Raw genomic sequence first — 14,294 nt, forward strand, 5'->3', positions numbered from 1 at the left:
AAAGAAGATGTACGTATAGCAAATATGCATTAAAAAATTAAACTCCACACCTTATTCAGATTTTATCAATTCCTTGTAGTTGTTGGTGCTTATAAGGATAGATGACATAAAACAATTAGTTCCAAATATTGAAAGCAGATAATAATGGCAAGATTGTGTTAGATATCAGGGAGGGCTAGATTTTTTAGGGTTTTCTTTTTACCCCAATTGAGTGGAATAGAAGCCTGAAAAAGGAGTGATATTAGCTCCTATTTACTACCTAACTCTTGAACAATGTTCAGAAACAGGTAATTTTACTCTGAATGTGCATGTCCTTGTTGATGCATTTGAGAATTTATGGGGCAATCAAGAGTCACAATAAGTTCCCAAGCCCCTTTTCACTTTTGCTATTAGGGGTAAAATGTTTGGAAGAGTTCTTACTATAAAGAAGAACTCTTACTATAAAGAGTTCTTTGCAGACCTCTTCCTGATGCCAAGTAAAGCATTGGGAGACCAAGGGGTCTCATGATCTTAGGCTCTGTAATGCTTCACTCTTCATACCTATTTGGGAATATAACATTTAAGTGTGTGAAGTCTTTCTTGACCCTTGTTAGTATACTTGAGCATTTCTCAAAAAATTGATTTTATACAAAGTATTTGGTCCTCTTATCACCTAAAATGATGAGAATTAAATTCTTTGTCTTTTTCTACACACACACACACACACACACACACACACACACACATATGATCGCATTGCAGATTTACATGTACAGGCATACCTTGGAGATATTGTAAGTTCAATTCCAGAATGCCACAATAAAATGAATATCACAGTAAAGTGAGCCATATTTTTGGTTTCCCAATGCATATAAAATTTATGTTTACACTTATACTGTAGTATATTATGTTTTCAATAACATTATGTCTAAAAAACCAATTTGCATACCTTAATTAAAAAATACTTCATTGCTAAAACATGCTAACCATCACCTGAGCCTTCAGTGAGTCCTAATCTTTTTGCTAGTGGAGAGTCTTGCCTCGATGTTGATGTCTACTGACTGATCAGGATGGTGGTTGCTAACTTTGGGGTGCCTGTGGCAATTTCTTAAAGTAAGACAATGAAGTTTACATATAAATCAACTCTTCCTTTTATGAACAATTTCTCTGTTGTATGAAATGATGTTTGATAACATTTCACCCACAGTAGAACTTTTTTCAAAATTGGAGTCAATCCTCTCAAACCCTGCCCCTATTTTATCAACTAAGTTTATGTAATATTCTAAATTATTTGTTGTCATTTCAACTATCTTCACGGCATCTTCACCAGATTCCATGTCCAGAAACCACTTTCTTAGCTCATCCATAAGGAACACCTCATCATCCATTAAAGTTTTATCACAAGATTGCAACAATTCAGTCAAGGCTCCACTTCTAATTCTAGTTCTTTTGCTCTTTCCACCGCATCAGCAGTGACTTCCTCCACTGAAGTCTTGAATCCCTCAAAGTGATCCATGAGGGTTAGAATCAACTTCTTCCAAACTCCTGTTAATGTTAATATTTTGACCTCTTCCCATGAATCACAAATATTCTTAATGACATCTAGAATGGTGAATCCTTTCCAGAAGGTTTTCAATTAACTTTACCCAGATCCATCAGGGGAATCACTCTCTATGGCAGCTATAGCCTTACAAAATGTATTTCTTAGATAATGACTTGAAAGTTGAAATTAGTCCTTGAACCATCAGCTGCTGAATGGGTGCTGTGTTAGCAAGCATGAAAAGAACATTAATCTCATACATGTCCATCAGAGCTCTTTGGTGACCAGATGCATCGTCAATGGGCAGAAATATTTTGAAAGGAATCTTTCTGAGTAGTCGGTCTCAACAGTGCACTTAAAATATTTGGTCAACTTTGTTGTAAGCAGATGTACTGTCATCTAGGCTTTGTTGTTCCATTTATAGAACACAGGCAGAGTAGATTTAGCATAATTCTTGAGGGCCCTAGGATTTTCAAAATGGTAAATGAGCTTTGGCTTCCACTTAAAAGTCACCAGCTGCTTTAGCCCCTAACAAAAGAGTCAGCCTGTCCTTTGAAGCCAGGTATTAACTTCTCCTCTCAACCTATGGAAGACCCAGATGTCATTTTCTTCCAATATAAGACTGTTTCTTCTATATTGAAAATCTGTTGTTTAGTGCAGCCACCTTCCATCAATGATCTTAGCTTCTGGATAACTTGCTGAAGCTTCTACATCATCACTTGCTGCTTCACCTTGCACTTCTATGTTAAGGAAATGGCTTTCTCCCTTAAACCTCATAAAAACAACTTCTACTAACTTCATTCTCTTCTTCTGCAGCTTCCTCACCTCTCTGAGCCTTCATACAATTGAGGAGTTAGGACCTTGCTCTGGAATAGGCTTTGGCTTAAGGGATTGTTATGGTGGTTCAATCTTCTAGTATCCAGATTACTAAAACTTTCACTATATCAGCAAAAAGTCAATTTTGCTTCCTTATCATTTGCTTATTCACTGGAGTAGCACTTTTAATTTCTGTCAAGAACTTTTGCTTTGCATTCACAACTTGGCTGTTTGGTGCAAGAGACTTACCTTTCAACCCATCTGGGCTTTTGACCTTCCTTCCTCACTAAGATTAATTATTTCTAACTTTTGATTTAAAGTGAGAGACATGTGGTTCCTCCTTTCACTTGAACACTTAGACACCATTGTAGGGTTATTAATTGGCCCAGTTTCAATATTGTCATGCCTCAGGGAATAGGGATGCCAAGGAGAGGGAGAGAGATGAGAGAAGGGGGAAGGGATGGTTGATGGAATAGTCAGAACACACACATTTATTAAGTTTTCTGTCTTATATGGGAGTGGTTTGTGGCACCCCAAAACAATTCCAATACTAACATCAAAAGTCACTGATCACAGATCATCATAACAAATATAATAATAATTAAAAAGTTTGAAATATTGTGAGAATTACCAAAATGTGACACAGAGACATGAAGTGAGCAAATGCTGTTGAAAATTGGTGCTGTTATACTTGCTGGACGCAGAGTTGACACAAACCTTCAATTTGTAAATATGCAATGTCTGCAAAGCTCAATAAAGTGAATTACAATCAAATAAGGTATGCCTGTACATATATACTTTTTTGTTTCTCTTCCTTTTCTTTTTCCAAAAAATGAATAATAATTTGCATGTCATTTTAAAATTGTTTTTTTTCACACTGTAAATACATTCCATATTAATGTACGTCTATGCCTTAAAACTTAATTGCTAGATTCTTTTCAATTGTAAGGAAGTATCCTTTTATTTAACTAATCCCATAATGTTGGAAATCTGTTTCTAGTTTTTCACAATTATAATTAATTTTAAGAAAACTATTTTGTATACTTTATAATCTTACCAGATAATTTCATTATTATCAATTTCTTGAAGTAACATTCCTGGGTTAAATAATACACTTTTTTTTTTTTTTTTGACTCATCCTGTAAGAACAACTCTAAAAATGCTCTACCATTTTATACTGCTACCAGAAGTATATCAATATACTTATTTCAACATATGGACTCTCAACAATCCTTCTCTTTAGAATCTATTTGGTCTTTGCTTATTTGATAGTAGAAAATCAAAATTAATGTTGTTTTATGTATAAGTTATTGATTACTATGAAAGGTAATCACATTTTTATTTATCAGTCATTTATATTTCTTCTTTGTTAAATTGTCCATATTGTTTGCTCATTTGTCTATTAGTATGATCCACTCTTTATTGATTTGTAGTGGATATGGAATTGATAAATATATTAAAATCTTGCTTGCCATATATATTGCTAATTTTTAAAATAATCTGTCATTTAAAAAATAGATGTATATGAAGGTTTTTGTTTGTTTGCAGGTTGGGATTTTTCATACCAAAGTTTCTAATATTTATATAATCACAACTAATAATCTTTACCCTTATGGTGCCTTTTCTACAATTGTGCATTTATATATATTTGTATATGTGTGTATGTGTGTGTGTAATGCACACACATACACACATATATATAAATGTAAATTAATTTGGAATTTATAATAGTATTAGATAAAATATTGGATACTCAAGTTCATGCTTAATGTTAAAACAGACAAACAAAAATTTTCAATTTGCCAGTCGCTTTTCCCGACTGGTCTTTCCACCCATGGTCAGGCTACTCCCACCTTCATCCCTCATAATTAAAGTATATTATCAATTTTCCAAGGTTCTCTACACTTTATATCCCCACCATTCATACAATACAGTGAGTTTAAGGATGGCTCCCTGTGTGTTTCTTCAATATGTTTAAAATGGTAAAATATCTGTCAGAAAGTATTCAAAGTTTGTGATATGTTCTTGGCAATACTCATTATTTTCAGGGTGAATAAGCATCCTTCACCAATGATATGGAAAGCCATACCTACCATGTACACAGTATCATTAAGTTCTTGAGGCTGTGGCCATATTCTGCTTATTTCGTTGGTCTCATTATACTTACATGTTTATCACACTTTTTCAATTACTTGCTACTTTAAAATATAGGATCATAAATAGTGGGACAAATGTTCCTACCTCAGTTTGCTTTTACAAAAAAAAATGCTATAGTATATCACATATTTATCCCTTCAGATGAATTTTAGAAAAACTTTTCAACATGTAATGTAAGGTGAGAGGTTAAAGGAGGTTGAGAGTACTTATGATTTTGATAGATAAAAGACACAAAGATAAATTTAAAAAGAATTGACATTTTTACAATACTAAGATTTCCTACCCAGGAAACAAATGTATTTTGTCATTTATTAACATCTCATTTTATGAAGAATTATGTAAATATACATTCTAATGTTAAATCATGACTTAATTCCTGAAGTCCATTTGTTCAAGGGTTTTATATTTTACATGAATCTAGATTCTATTAGTAATGATTTATGATTTTATAAGTGAATCTGCTATGAATTTTTTTGTCATGCTTTGTGAGTTTTTTACATCAGGATTATGCCAGATTTGTACAAGAATTGGAAAGCATTTTCTTTACATCTATGCAGTGGAAAATCTTAAATATTTAAGCTGTAAGATCCATAAGTCTTATTGGGGGATGATTCTGTGATATTATCTTTTATCTTTTATTTCTTCCTTGTTTATTGGTCCATTTATTTTTTGTAATATATATATATATATATATATATATATATACACACACACATAGATATATAAAGTAGAAAAATTATATATATATATAGTGAATGGGCATATCTATAAATATATATGTCTAAAGTATATATGTATATCTCAGAAAAATTATATGTACATATATTGTTAATATATGTAGTATATATACCTAAACTTCCAGCCCTTCAACTAAGATTCTGGTATACTACTGGTCTCCTTCTCTTATTGTAACAACACATTTCCCATTTTCATCCCTCCAAATTATGGTATATTAGTTGAATTTTACAGAACTTCCTATACTTCCTACTCCTAACTTGCCACCACTCCTTCAAATAGGGAAGTTTAGTGTTGGCTTCCTAAATGTTCCTTCAATTTGTTTCCTAGTATAAAATATCTGACAGAAATTATCCAGACACTTTACAGTATGATAAACTCTATGCACTTATTCTTTATTTTCAGAGTTGGCAAAGTCCCATGACCACACCAAAAATTTTTGCTTCTCTTAAGTCGCTTTGTTTGCGAGGGTTTTAGTTAATTAGTTTGTTTGTTTTTCCAATTTGCTTTTACAGTACTCCATTTCTTGGAAGTCAAAACATAAACTTTTCATTTTTTCTTTTTTTTTTTTTAACTCTACAGACGGACTAAAGTAATCTGGAGTGTAGAATACTCAAACTTATATTCAAATTATAAGTAGATTACTAGAAACAATAAGCAACAGTATATAAAAGACCTGAGTCTTGTCATAGCCTTACATAATTTGAGAATTCAGATGCATATTATAGCATAATACCATGTTCATTCATTACACAATCATGAGAAGACACTTTTCAGAGTCATTGTAAATAAACCAATGCCTATAAATATACAATACTAATTGTTTCCAATAAGATCCCATGGTGTTTATGTAAAAAGAAGCAATAAAAGAAGATAAAATTTGATAGAAACTAGTTAGATAATTTGAGCTCCTTAGAAGTTTTAAATAAGTAAGTGGAAGCAATCCACCTTTCTCTTAGAGATGTTCTTAATTCATATTTTGTATCACTGAAAAGTTGAAAAAAGATAATACAGGTTCTATTCAGTGTTTCTACTGTTACATCATGAAACAAAGAGGTTTCTGCACCAAAGCTGGTAGATTTATTCTCAATTTTTCACCTACTGTCCAGATTTCTCTATGTTCCTGTAGCTGTTATTAAAGGAAAAAACAGTGTCCAAATTTCTTGTGGATAATTTGAACCACCATGATATTCCTTTTCAGAGGGATTAATAAAGGAGTCATTAAAAATAAAGGACCTAGATCTCATCACTGAGAATAAATCATAGTGATTTAAATATGTACAATTCTGGCAATCCTTCAGTGGAAATCTGAATCACAGAAATACAAAGAGAATATAGAAGCAACAAGTGAGCGAGGGTAAGTTAATAGAAACTGTACTGACAGACAAGAGTAGTTTCAATGAGCATGGGTCATAACTATATTGGTGGGAAATAATTGTAGGAAATGAGTTTTCACTATGAATGGAAAATCTCATCTTCTGAGTTCCAGTATCCCAAAAGACCAATGGAAGTAGAAGCACTCTCTTCTATGGTATTCCAAAAAGACCTTCACTTGTAGCCAACATACACACTTGGTGGTTATTGGGAGCTTTGTTAAGACATCTATTATATTTGACTGTGTACCTCAATAGGTCTCCCTAACAGGAAATTTTAAGCCATGAAACCCAGGTCCAGTTAGGTTACCAATAGTCAAAGGACAGGAGACAATATTTTGATGTCCAGCTCAGTGACACCAAATAAGAACTCTTAAGGGTGAAATGATATTGTCCTTGTCAAATAGAAACTGTGTAAAATATATGGTGCTTATGATGATGGCCAGGAGTTTCCTCTGAAAACTTTCTAAAATTAACAATAAGTAATACCATAACTATCCTTGAGAATTCAGAGCTCATGATTGTCCTCTAAGTGGATGAGAGTGTTCTTAAAAAAGCTAACCCTTGTTTTCAGCTATCTGCAATTAAAATGTACAATTTAAAAATTATTTTCATCTAATTTAGGGGGTTGATTGCAATGTACTTGAACTATTAAGAAAGATTTAAATAATCTAAGTCTGTGATCACCAATATCTCTTGTATCCTATCTTGCCCCATGTTTATAAAAAAATCCCTGAATTTCTGACTGCAGCTTCATAGAGAATCATCACACTTGGATATCAGAGTTCAAAATACAGACATAAAAACCATGGTGGCACAGTGAAGTCATGCCAAAGCCAAACATTTCCAGGCCAAAATAAAGAAAAATAAGAGGGGCGGGGTGTCAAAAGCAAAGGTCTAGTTAAAACTTATTCTTAAATCAGCTTTGAATATGAAAGGGAGGAGTCAGGAACACCACTTACACTCTCCTTTTATTGAACTTAATATCTAATAGATATATTGTTTCTGATATATGTGTATGAGCCAATGATGCAAGTTAAGGAATAAGAGGGAAAAACAATATCAGAGTAAAACTAAAAAGGAAGAATGTGAAAAACTTATGCATAAGCCAGATTTAGCCAAAAGAAATAGAGTTCATTAGTTAGCAGTAGAGTTCAGTTAGCAGTAGCTGGTGACAGCAACAAGGAAATAAAATTCTGCAGAGCTATATAAACTGATGGGGTGAAAACAAGTGTATTTGGACCTATGGAAAAAAAGGAAATGGGGAACCAGGAAGTGGGGTGGGGGGAGGGCGGCATGAGGGGCGGAAAAGATGTAACGTCACAAAGTGCTGGCTCAAAGTTGTTAGCAACACTGTTAATCGGCCTGGGAAGCAAAAGGAGAGACTTCCTCTTGGAGACCTTCCAATGCCTTCTTCACTGGCTTTCCCAGACCTACTTTAGCCCTAATTCAGCCATCCTTGGTTCCCAAGATAGTGAAGACAGGTCTCAAGAACATGGAGGCCACAGAAGAAAGCCCAGTGGAGACCCAAATCCCAGCTCAGGGCACCTCAATCGAGTCGAATAGTTCCATTGTTACAGATAAAGTTCTTCTCTCACTAGAGGGCAAGAGAAAGCGGAAAGGATACTTGCCAACTGAGTCGGTGAAGACCCTCCGTGACTGGCTGTATGAGCACCGGTTTAAGGCCTACCCTACAGCATTAGGGAAGTGAATGCTGTCAGAGGAGACCATTTGTCTTTTCTGCAGATCTCTAACTGGTTCATCAACCCCACAGACGCATTCTTCCAGAAATGCTTCATCAAGATGGAAGTGACCCCAACCAGATCACCATGTTCCACTAAAAAGGCAAGGCTGCCAACGTGACTCACCAGCCAGCAGAGCACCCATCCATCTATCGAAGCCAAGTCAGGGCCCAGAGATCTAGACAAGATACAATGCCTGCCCCTAAACCCCGCGTGGATGGGCCAGGAATCAGGGTAGAAGCTGTCGGACTAGAGTCCGTCCAGGCCAGAAGCTCACTCCTAAAGCCCCGCCAAAGGAAAAGGTCGAGTTTTTCACCAATGTGCCCTTGCTTATATCTTCTCCTGAACCTGTGTCGACAGAGGAGTACAAGGACTTCAGCAGCTTCCAGCTGCTCGTGGATGCAGCTGTACAAAAGTCTGCTGAACTGGAGGTACAGAAAAAGCAAGAGCCCAACCTATGATTTCCCACGTTTCAAAAACTACCAGGTAGTCAGTCCCTTGTCTATTGTGGTAGATCCATTTATACCCCCCCCAACTAATCTGTAGTTTTACTTTTATAGACACATCTTTCCTTCTAGGGGTTTTATGAGAACTATCACTAGCTGGTGGGACTCAATTCTGCCAGATATTTCAGTGTTTCCAGATGGAAGATACTAACTTGTCATCATGATTCACACTACAGCAAAGATCTCTTCACTTTCGTTTGCTTCTCCCTGGATTTAAAGCCTTCAGACAATCAGAAAAATACATCTGAGACTAGACACAGTGCTAGCACTTCATAGAAGATTATTTTGGTTTTTCTAACCAAACTTGCTGGTCCCAGGGTTGCTGCAAATACCAAGTCACCCCTCTTTTTCTCTCTCTCTGTAACTTTCCTTGTTTATTAGCATGAATGATGGAAAGGAAAGGCTCTATAAAAGATGACTATAGCAGCACTGGACTCATTTTAATGTTGAAGTTTTTGTAAAACTGTCAACTCTGTGTTTTCCTTTGTACAGTTTATTGACAATCTCAAAGAGTAGCTAATTTCTTCAGGGGGATAAGCATGAGAGCCAAAATACAGTGAATTCATAAACATGTTACAGGTAAGAGTGAACTCTTATTTGGGGTATTAGTGAAAAGTATGCAGTAAAGATAAGAAAATTCCAAATGGTAATTTTCTGGTATTGGTTGTTGGATAGTTGGTTATAGAGAATATTTTTATTAATTTTAATTCTATGCATCAGAAGAAAAGGTGAAAAACAAACAAACAAGCAAAAAACCCAAAAAAGAAAAAAACGACTAAAAATTTCTCAGAAGAAACAGAACAAGATGAAGATTATATAAAATTAAGGAAAAGAGAAAAATGATTCAATCTTTAACATTTTGTGAACAAAAAAAAGAGAGTATATTCAGGTATTCTATTGCTTTTGTTGTTTTGGTTTGGTTTGGTTTTACTTTTTTAATCCATTTATTCATTTTTCCTTTTAAAATGTTTGGATTGGTAAAGGTGGTGGTGGGAATGACAAAAGTGTCAGGCAGCTCCCACTTAGAAATTATCCTGTTGTTCTGTAGAGGTAGCTCTTCCCACTGCCTCAAGTACAGGCAGATTTTCAATAGGAACAGAAAGATACTCCTTCAGAAAGCTGTAATTTAACTTCTCCACTCTTAGGAAGCTAAAATCTGAGGAATCTGTGGCTAAAAATTGAACTCTAGCCTCAATTTCTGCTCCTGCCCTGAAGTGAAATAGATCATATTTGGTCTCTACTTCTAGGCCTCATTTTTTTATATTGCAGTCTAAGTACTGGCAATTTTGAATACAAGATACCCTATCTTATTTAAGCATCTTAAGAAACAATAATTACAGGCTATTACTCCGGATATTATAATTTTACCAGGAAGGAAGCAAGCCCACATTCCTAAACTGCTGTTCCTGAAATAGACTAAAGTATGTTCAAATTTTTAAGTAAAAATGGATTCAGGAGGATTCGGAAGGAAGAAGATCAAAATATTGGTTATATCCTTACTGAAAAAGGCCCTTAAACACTCAATGAAGCTCCCATACCACTTCTTTTCAGAGTCCCTCATCTGAGCCATTTTCTCTCTATGGAGGCATAGGAGGCTCTATTCAAATAAAAAAAGTTTGTTATCTGGGTGGAACGATTTTTAAGCTCAGTCTATACAATCCTGAACTCTTCCTACTTTGCCTTATAATTTTTATGTCTGAGAGGTTTAAGGACTCATCAGACTTTTCTTTGGCTCAGTGGAAATCAATGTGGTTTTGTAGCTTTACTGCTGGGGTCTGGAAAAGGAAGTTTCTTCTTGTCTGACCACTTACAGTTGTCTCTGAGAACGAGTCCAGTTGGATTATTGTGGGATGACTATTGTATGACCTGTTCTAAGGGGAATATGCTGGGATGACAGTGATATTCTTCCATTTCTATCTTGCACTTTGTAATGGTGGGTTGTATGCTATAGTGGTGGTGTACTTTTCATTGCATTATGTGGGAAGAAAGTAGGGGGACCTGTTCTTTGGTTTCTACTTGGTTTAGTTGTGCTACAAACATAGTTTTTCAGTTAAATTAAGAAAAATATAAGAAAGAATTTCATTGCTGAAGTTTTTGCCATATAAATGTTTAAATTGATTTTAATATAGGTTTAATAAAGGTTAACTCACTGTCATTCCTCCAGACTTTAACCACTCTGCAGTTGAAGCTTCTCTATTGGTATTTTCTGGGAGTAAAGCTTAGAAGGCTTTAATCTACCACACTCTGTGGAGATAAATGGAAATAATTTTCTGAAGAAACTGCATTTTTTAAGCCTAACCACTATTTCCATGTTATTTGAGTTTAGGAACTATGCAAAACCTAACAGAAAATAATCAACTTGTAACACCATGACGTTGTAGAAATAAAAAGGTGAAGGTAGCATGGAGAAAATTTTCTTGGAAAAGATAGATTTCTACTGATATCAGTGAAGTATATCGTAGAAAGATTTAAGATGAACAGGAAGTCCATGGGGATGGTTCTAACAATGAATAGGGCATAATTGGTTATGAATGAAGTTGCTCTGTTCAGCTCTCCCTCTCTCTGTCTCCCAGAGAGTGTAGAAGTAAGACTCATTAATGTGTACTCCAAGAATCTTATATTAAAAATATTCTCATAAAAGGATGTCACATTGATGTATCTTAATCCTCTAGTATAGAAGCACATTTATAAACAATTTAGTCTTAAGGGATATCTTCAACCAGGTGTTCTTTCACGTCTCTCAAGAGTACAACTTGCAATATCAGGGATTTTCCTTTAGCTTATCTATGAAGTCTAGAATACCTGTACAATTTTTTATAATGAGCTCTAATATATGCAGTGCATCTCTTTGAAGAGAAAACATGGGAATGGGATTCTCCTGGATACTTTATTCAGTGATTACTAAGACACAAAATATATTTAGACTATCTGTCCAGCCAGCGAGGGCATATTTTTTCTACTATAATTAAGCAATTATAGTAAGTTTCCTTTAGGCCACTTTCTTAAAGCGTCTGTTTCTTTGTTTTCAAATATTCCCCAATACTTGTATTTGATCAATTTTAGTTATTATGAGTATTCTATCATATTTGAAGGACTTAGACACTTGCATCATTCTTTCTAAGAAATGCTTCTTTATTTACACATTTACAGTGAAGACTATGCCCTAGACCTTTTGGATTTTTTAGTTCATCATGCTAAAATAAGGACAATAAGAGCAATGTAAACATGGATTTAGCCACTAACTTCCAGAATGCTAGAAAGAGTTCACAATCTTTGGAGCAGGTAAAAAGCAAATTGTTGGCAGATTGAAGAATGTGGTCTTTCACTTAGGAAAGCATATAATTATATTCATTTTTTAAAAGTACTTATAGAAGATTATTTTTTAGAACCTTAAGAACTGGCACACATTAAGACATAATCAAAAAAGACTTCAAGGGGGCTTCCCTGGTGGTGCAGTGGTTGAGAATCTGCCTGCCAGTGCAGGGGACATGGGTTTCAGCCCTGGTCCAGTAAGATCTCACATGCTGTGGAGCAAATAAGCCCGGGTGCCACAACTACAGAGCCTGTGCTCTAGAGCCCATGAGCCACAACTACCGAGCCCATGTGCTGCAACTACTGAAGCCCATGTGCCCTAGAACCCATGCTCCACAAGAAGAGAAGCCACCACAATGAGAAGACCATGAACCACAATGAAGAGTAGCCCCTGCTTGCAGAAACTAGAGAAAACCCACACACAGCAACAAAGAACCAACATAGCCAAAAAAAAATTTAAAAATAAATAAATAATAAATAAATAAGTAATTAAAAAAAAAAGACTTCAAAAAATCCTAATTAAATAAGCCAAGATCAATTGTAAAGGAAAGGTAAAATTCACTTACAGAAACCATTAAAAGTGAAGTACATTAGACCAACTATGTCCTTTCATAATACAGTTTTTACTACTACTTGTATAGGCAGAATACTGGACTGGATAGTCTATAAAGCCTAATAAAGAGTGACTTTTAATTTTTTCTACAAAATAAAAATTGGAAATGTGACAAACATTTTAGAACACCTTCCTTATTTGGATTTTTTTAAAGCTCATTTTCATTTACAATAACGTTTTCATTTTGTTTAATCTTATTAGTTCAGTGACACTGGTGAAATTTTGAACTTTTAAGTATGCATTATTTAATATGAAAAAGACAATAACAATGGGTGACCAGTGTTTTTCTACTAGATATTCTAAGTGCTGCAACCTGCAATTTCTTGTAATACTTATGCATAACAAATGATTGCTCTTTATGGGTTATATACATATCTTAATAGAGAGGTTTCAGATGTTAAAATTCTAACCATGGATTGTTAAATGTCCTGGTTCACTATATAATATGATGAAATATGTTATTATTTTATTATCATTTATTATTATTACTATCCTTTTGAAAATGCTAAAGTTCTAGCCCAAAGAGCACCTAAAGAACCCTAAATTTATTTCCTTAGCTTTTTAGGATGTAATGTAGAAAAGGTTGAATAAGAAAGTATTGAAAGTAGCAGTAGTTTATTAAAAAAAAAACAAACAAAAAACTTGGAGATTGATCAATATAGCTGAGTAAGAGGATATGGAGTTCACTTCTCCCCATGAAAACATCAAAATCTATATGTGGAACAATTCTCACTGAAAACTGATTGGAAACTGGCGGAAAGACTCCTGTACAACCAAGGTTGTAAGAAAGATCCACACGTAATTGGGAAGGAAGGGAAGAAAAGCAATTGGGTTACCCCTGGGAGGAAACTCAGAGGAAAAGTGTGAATACAAGGTGGAATACACCATGGGAAGTGAACAGTGAGAGTCACAGATTGGATGCCCCAGTCTAAGGTCCTTTGCAGGGGAGATGAACCCACTTGGCTAGTTGGAGGACTGCTGGGACTAACAGGATGGCTGTGGGAAACCTGGAATCCACTCATGAGGATAGTATGCACACTGGCTTGCCCCTGAGGCAGGAAGGAGAGAGTGGAGAGAGGACTACTCCAGCAGCTGCTGGGTTTCCCAGAATTGCCTCTGTGCATGTCTCAGCCTGAGTCAAGTGAAGGTTCCAGCCCTACTCACTCCATGTCACAGCATGGCACTGGACCTGGGGCAGCCAGGACTTGGGAGGAGACTCAGCCATGGAATGCAGAGGTGACCTGGTCCTGGGGAGTAACTGGGTGGAGTGGCAGCAGCCACTGTTGGTGTTTAAGTGGCACATCAGAAGCACCCTAAAACTCTAATGGCAGCTGCTCCACCACAGCTCAATCTCTGACATATGTGAATAGTCCACATGGGCTGCTGCTGCCCTGAGGTGTGGTTCCACAACAGGGTGGGGGTGGTGGAGGCTGGAGAAGTGATCAGCTATGAGGGCCAAAGGGTACTTACACTCAAAGCTGTGTCCAAGCAGAGCAGGGGAAACAATTATGGGCATCTGAA

General features: G+C 35.6%; 2 protein-coding genes across 2 annotated transcripts in view; one reads left to right on the plus strand and one right to left on the minus strand.

Annotated features, from left to right (window-relative positions):
• The window catches only part of LOC309620697 (tigger transposable element-derived protein 1-like), a 794,894-nt gene that overhangs the window by 775,665 nt on the left and 4,935 nt on the right, over positions 1 to 14,294 (minus strand). The gene's annotated exons all lie outside the window — the stretch shown is intronic.
• Positions 8,096 to 8,803, plus strand: TGIF2LX (TGFB induced factor homeobox 2 like X-linked; the record flags this gene model as incomplete). Its single annotated transcript, XM_082376218.1, is given in 7 exon segments — positions 8,096 to 8,308; positions 8,312 to 8,327; positions 8,330 to 8,365; positions 8,368 to 8,438; positions 8,442 to 8,468; positions 8,470 to 8,570; positions 8,572 to 8,803. Coding segments are annotated over 7 exon segments (696 nt in total).

This window comes from Balaenoptera borealis (assembly GCF_965194805.1).
Source record: "Balaenoptera borealis genome assembly, chromosome: X".
Taxonomy (NCBI): Eukaryota; Metazoa; Chordata; class Mammalia; order Artiodactyla; family Balaenopteridae; genus Balaenoptera; species Balaenoptera borealis.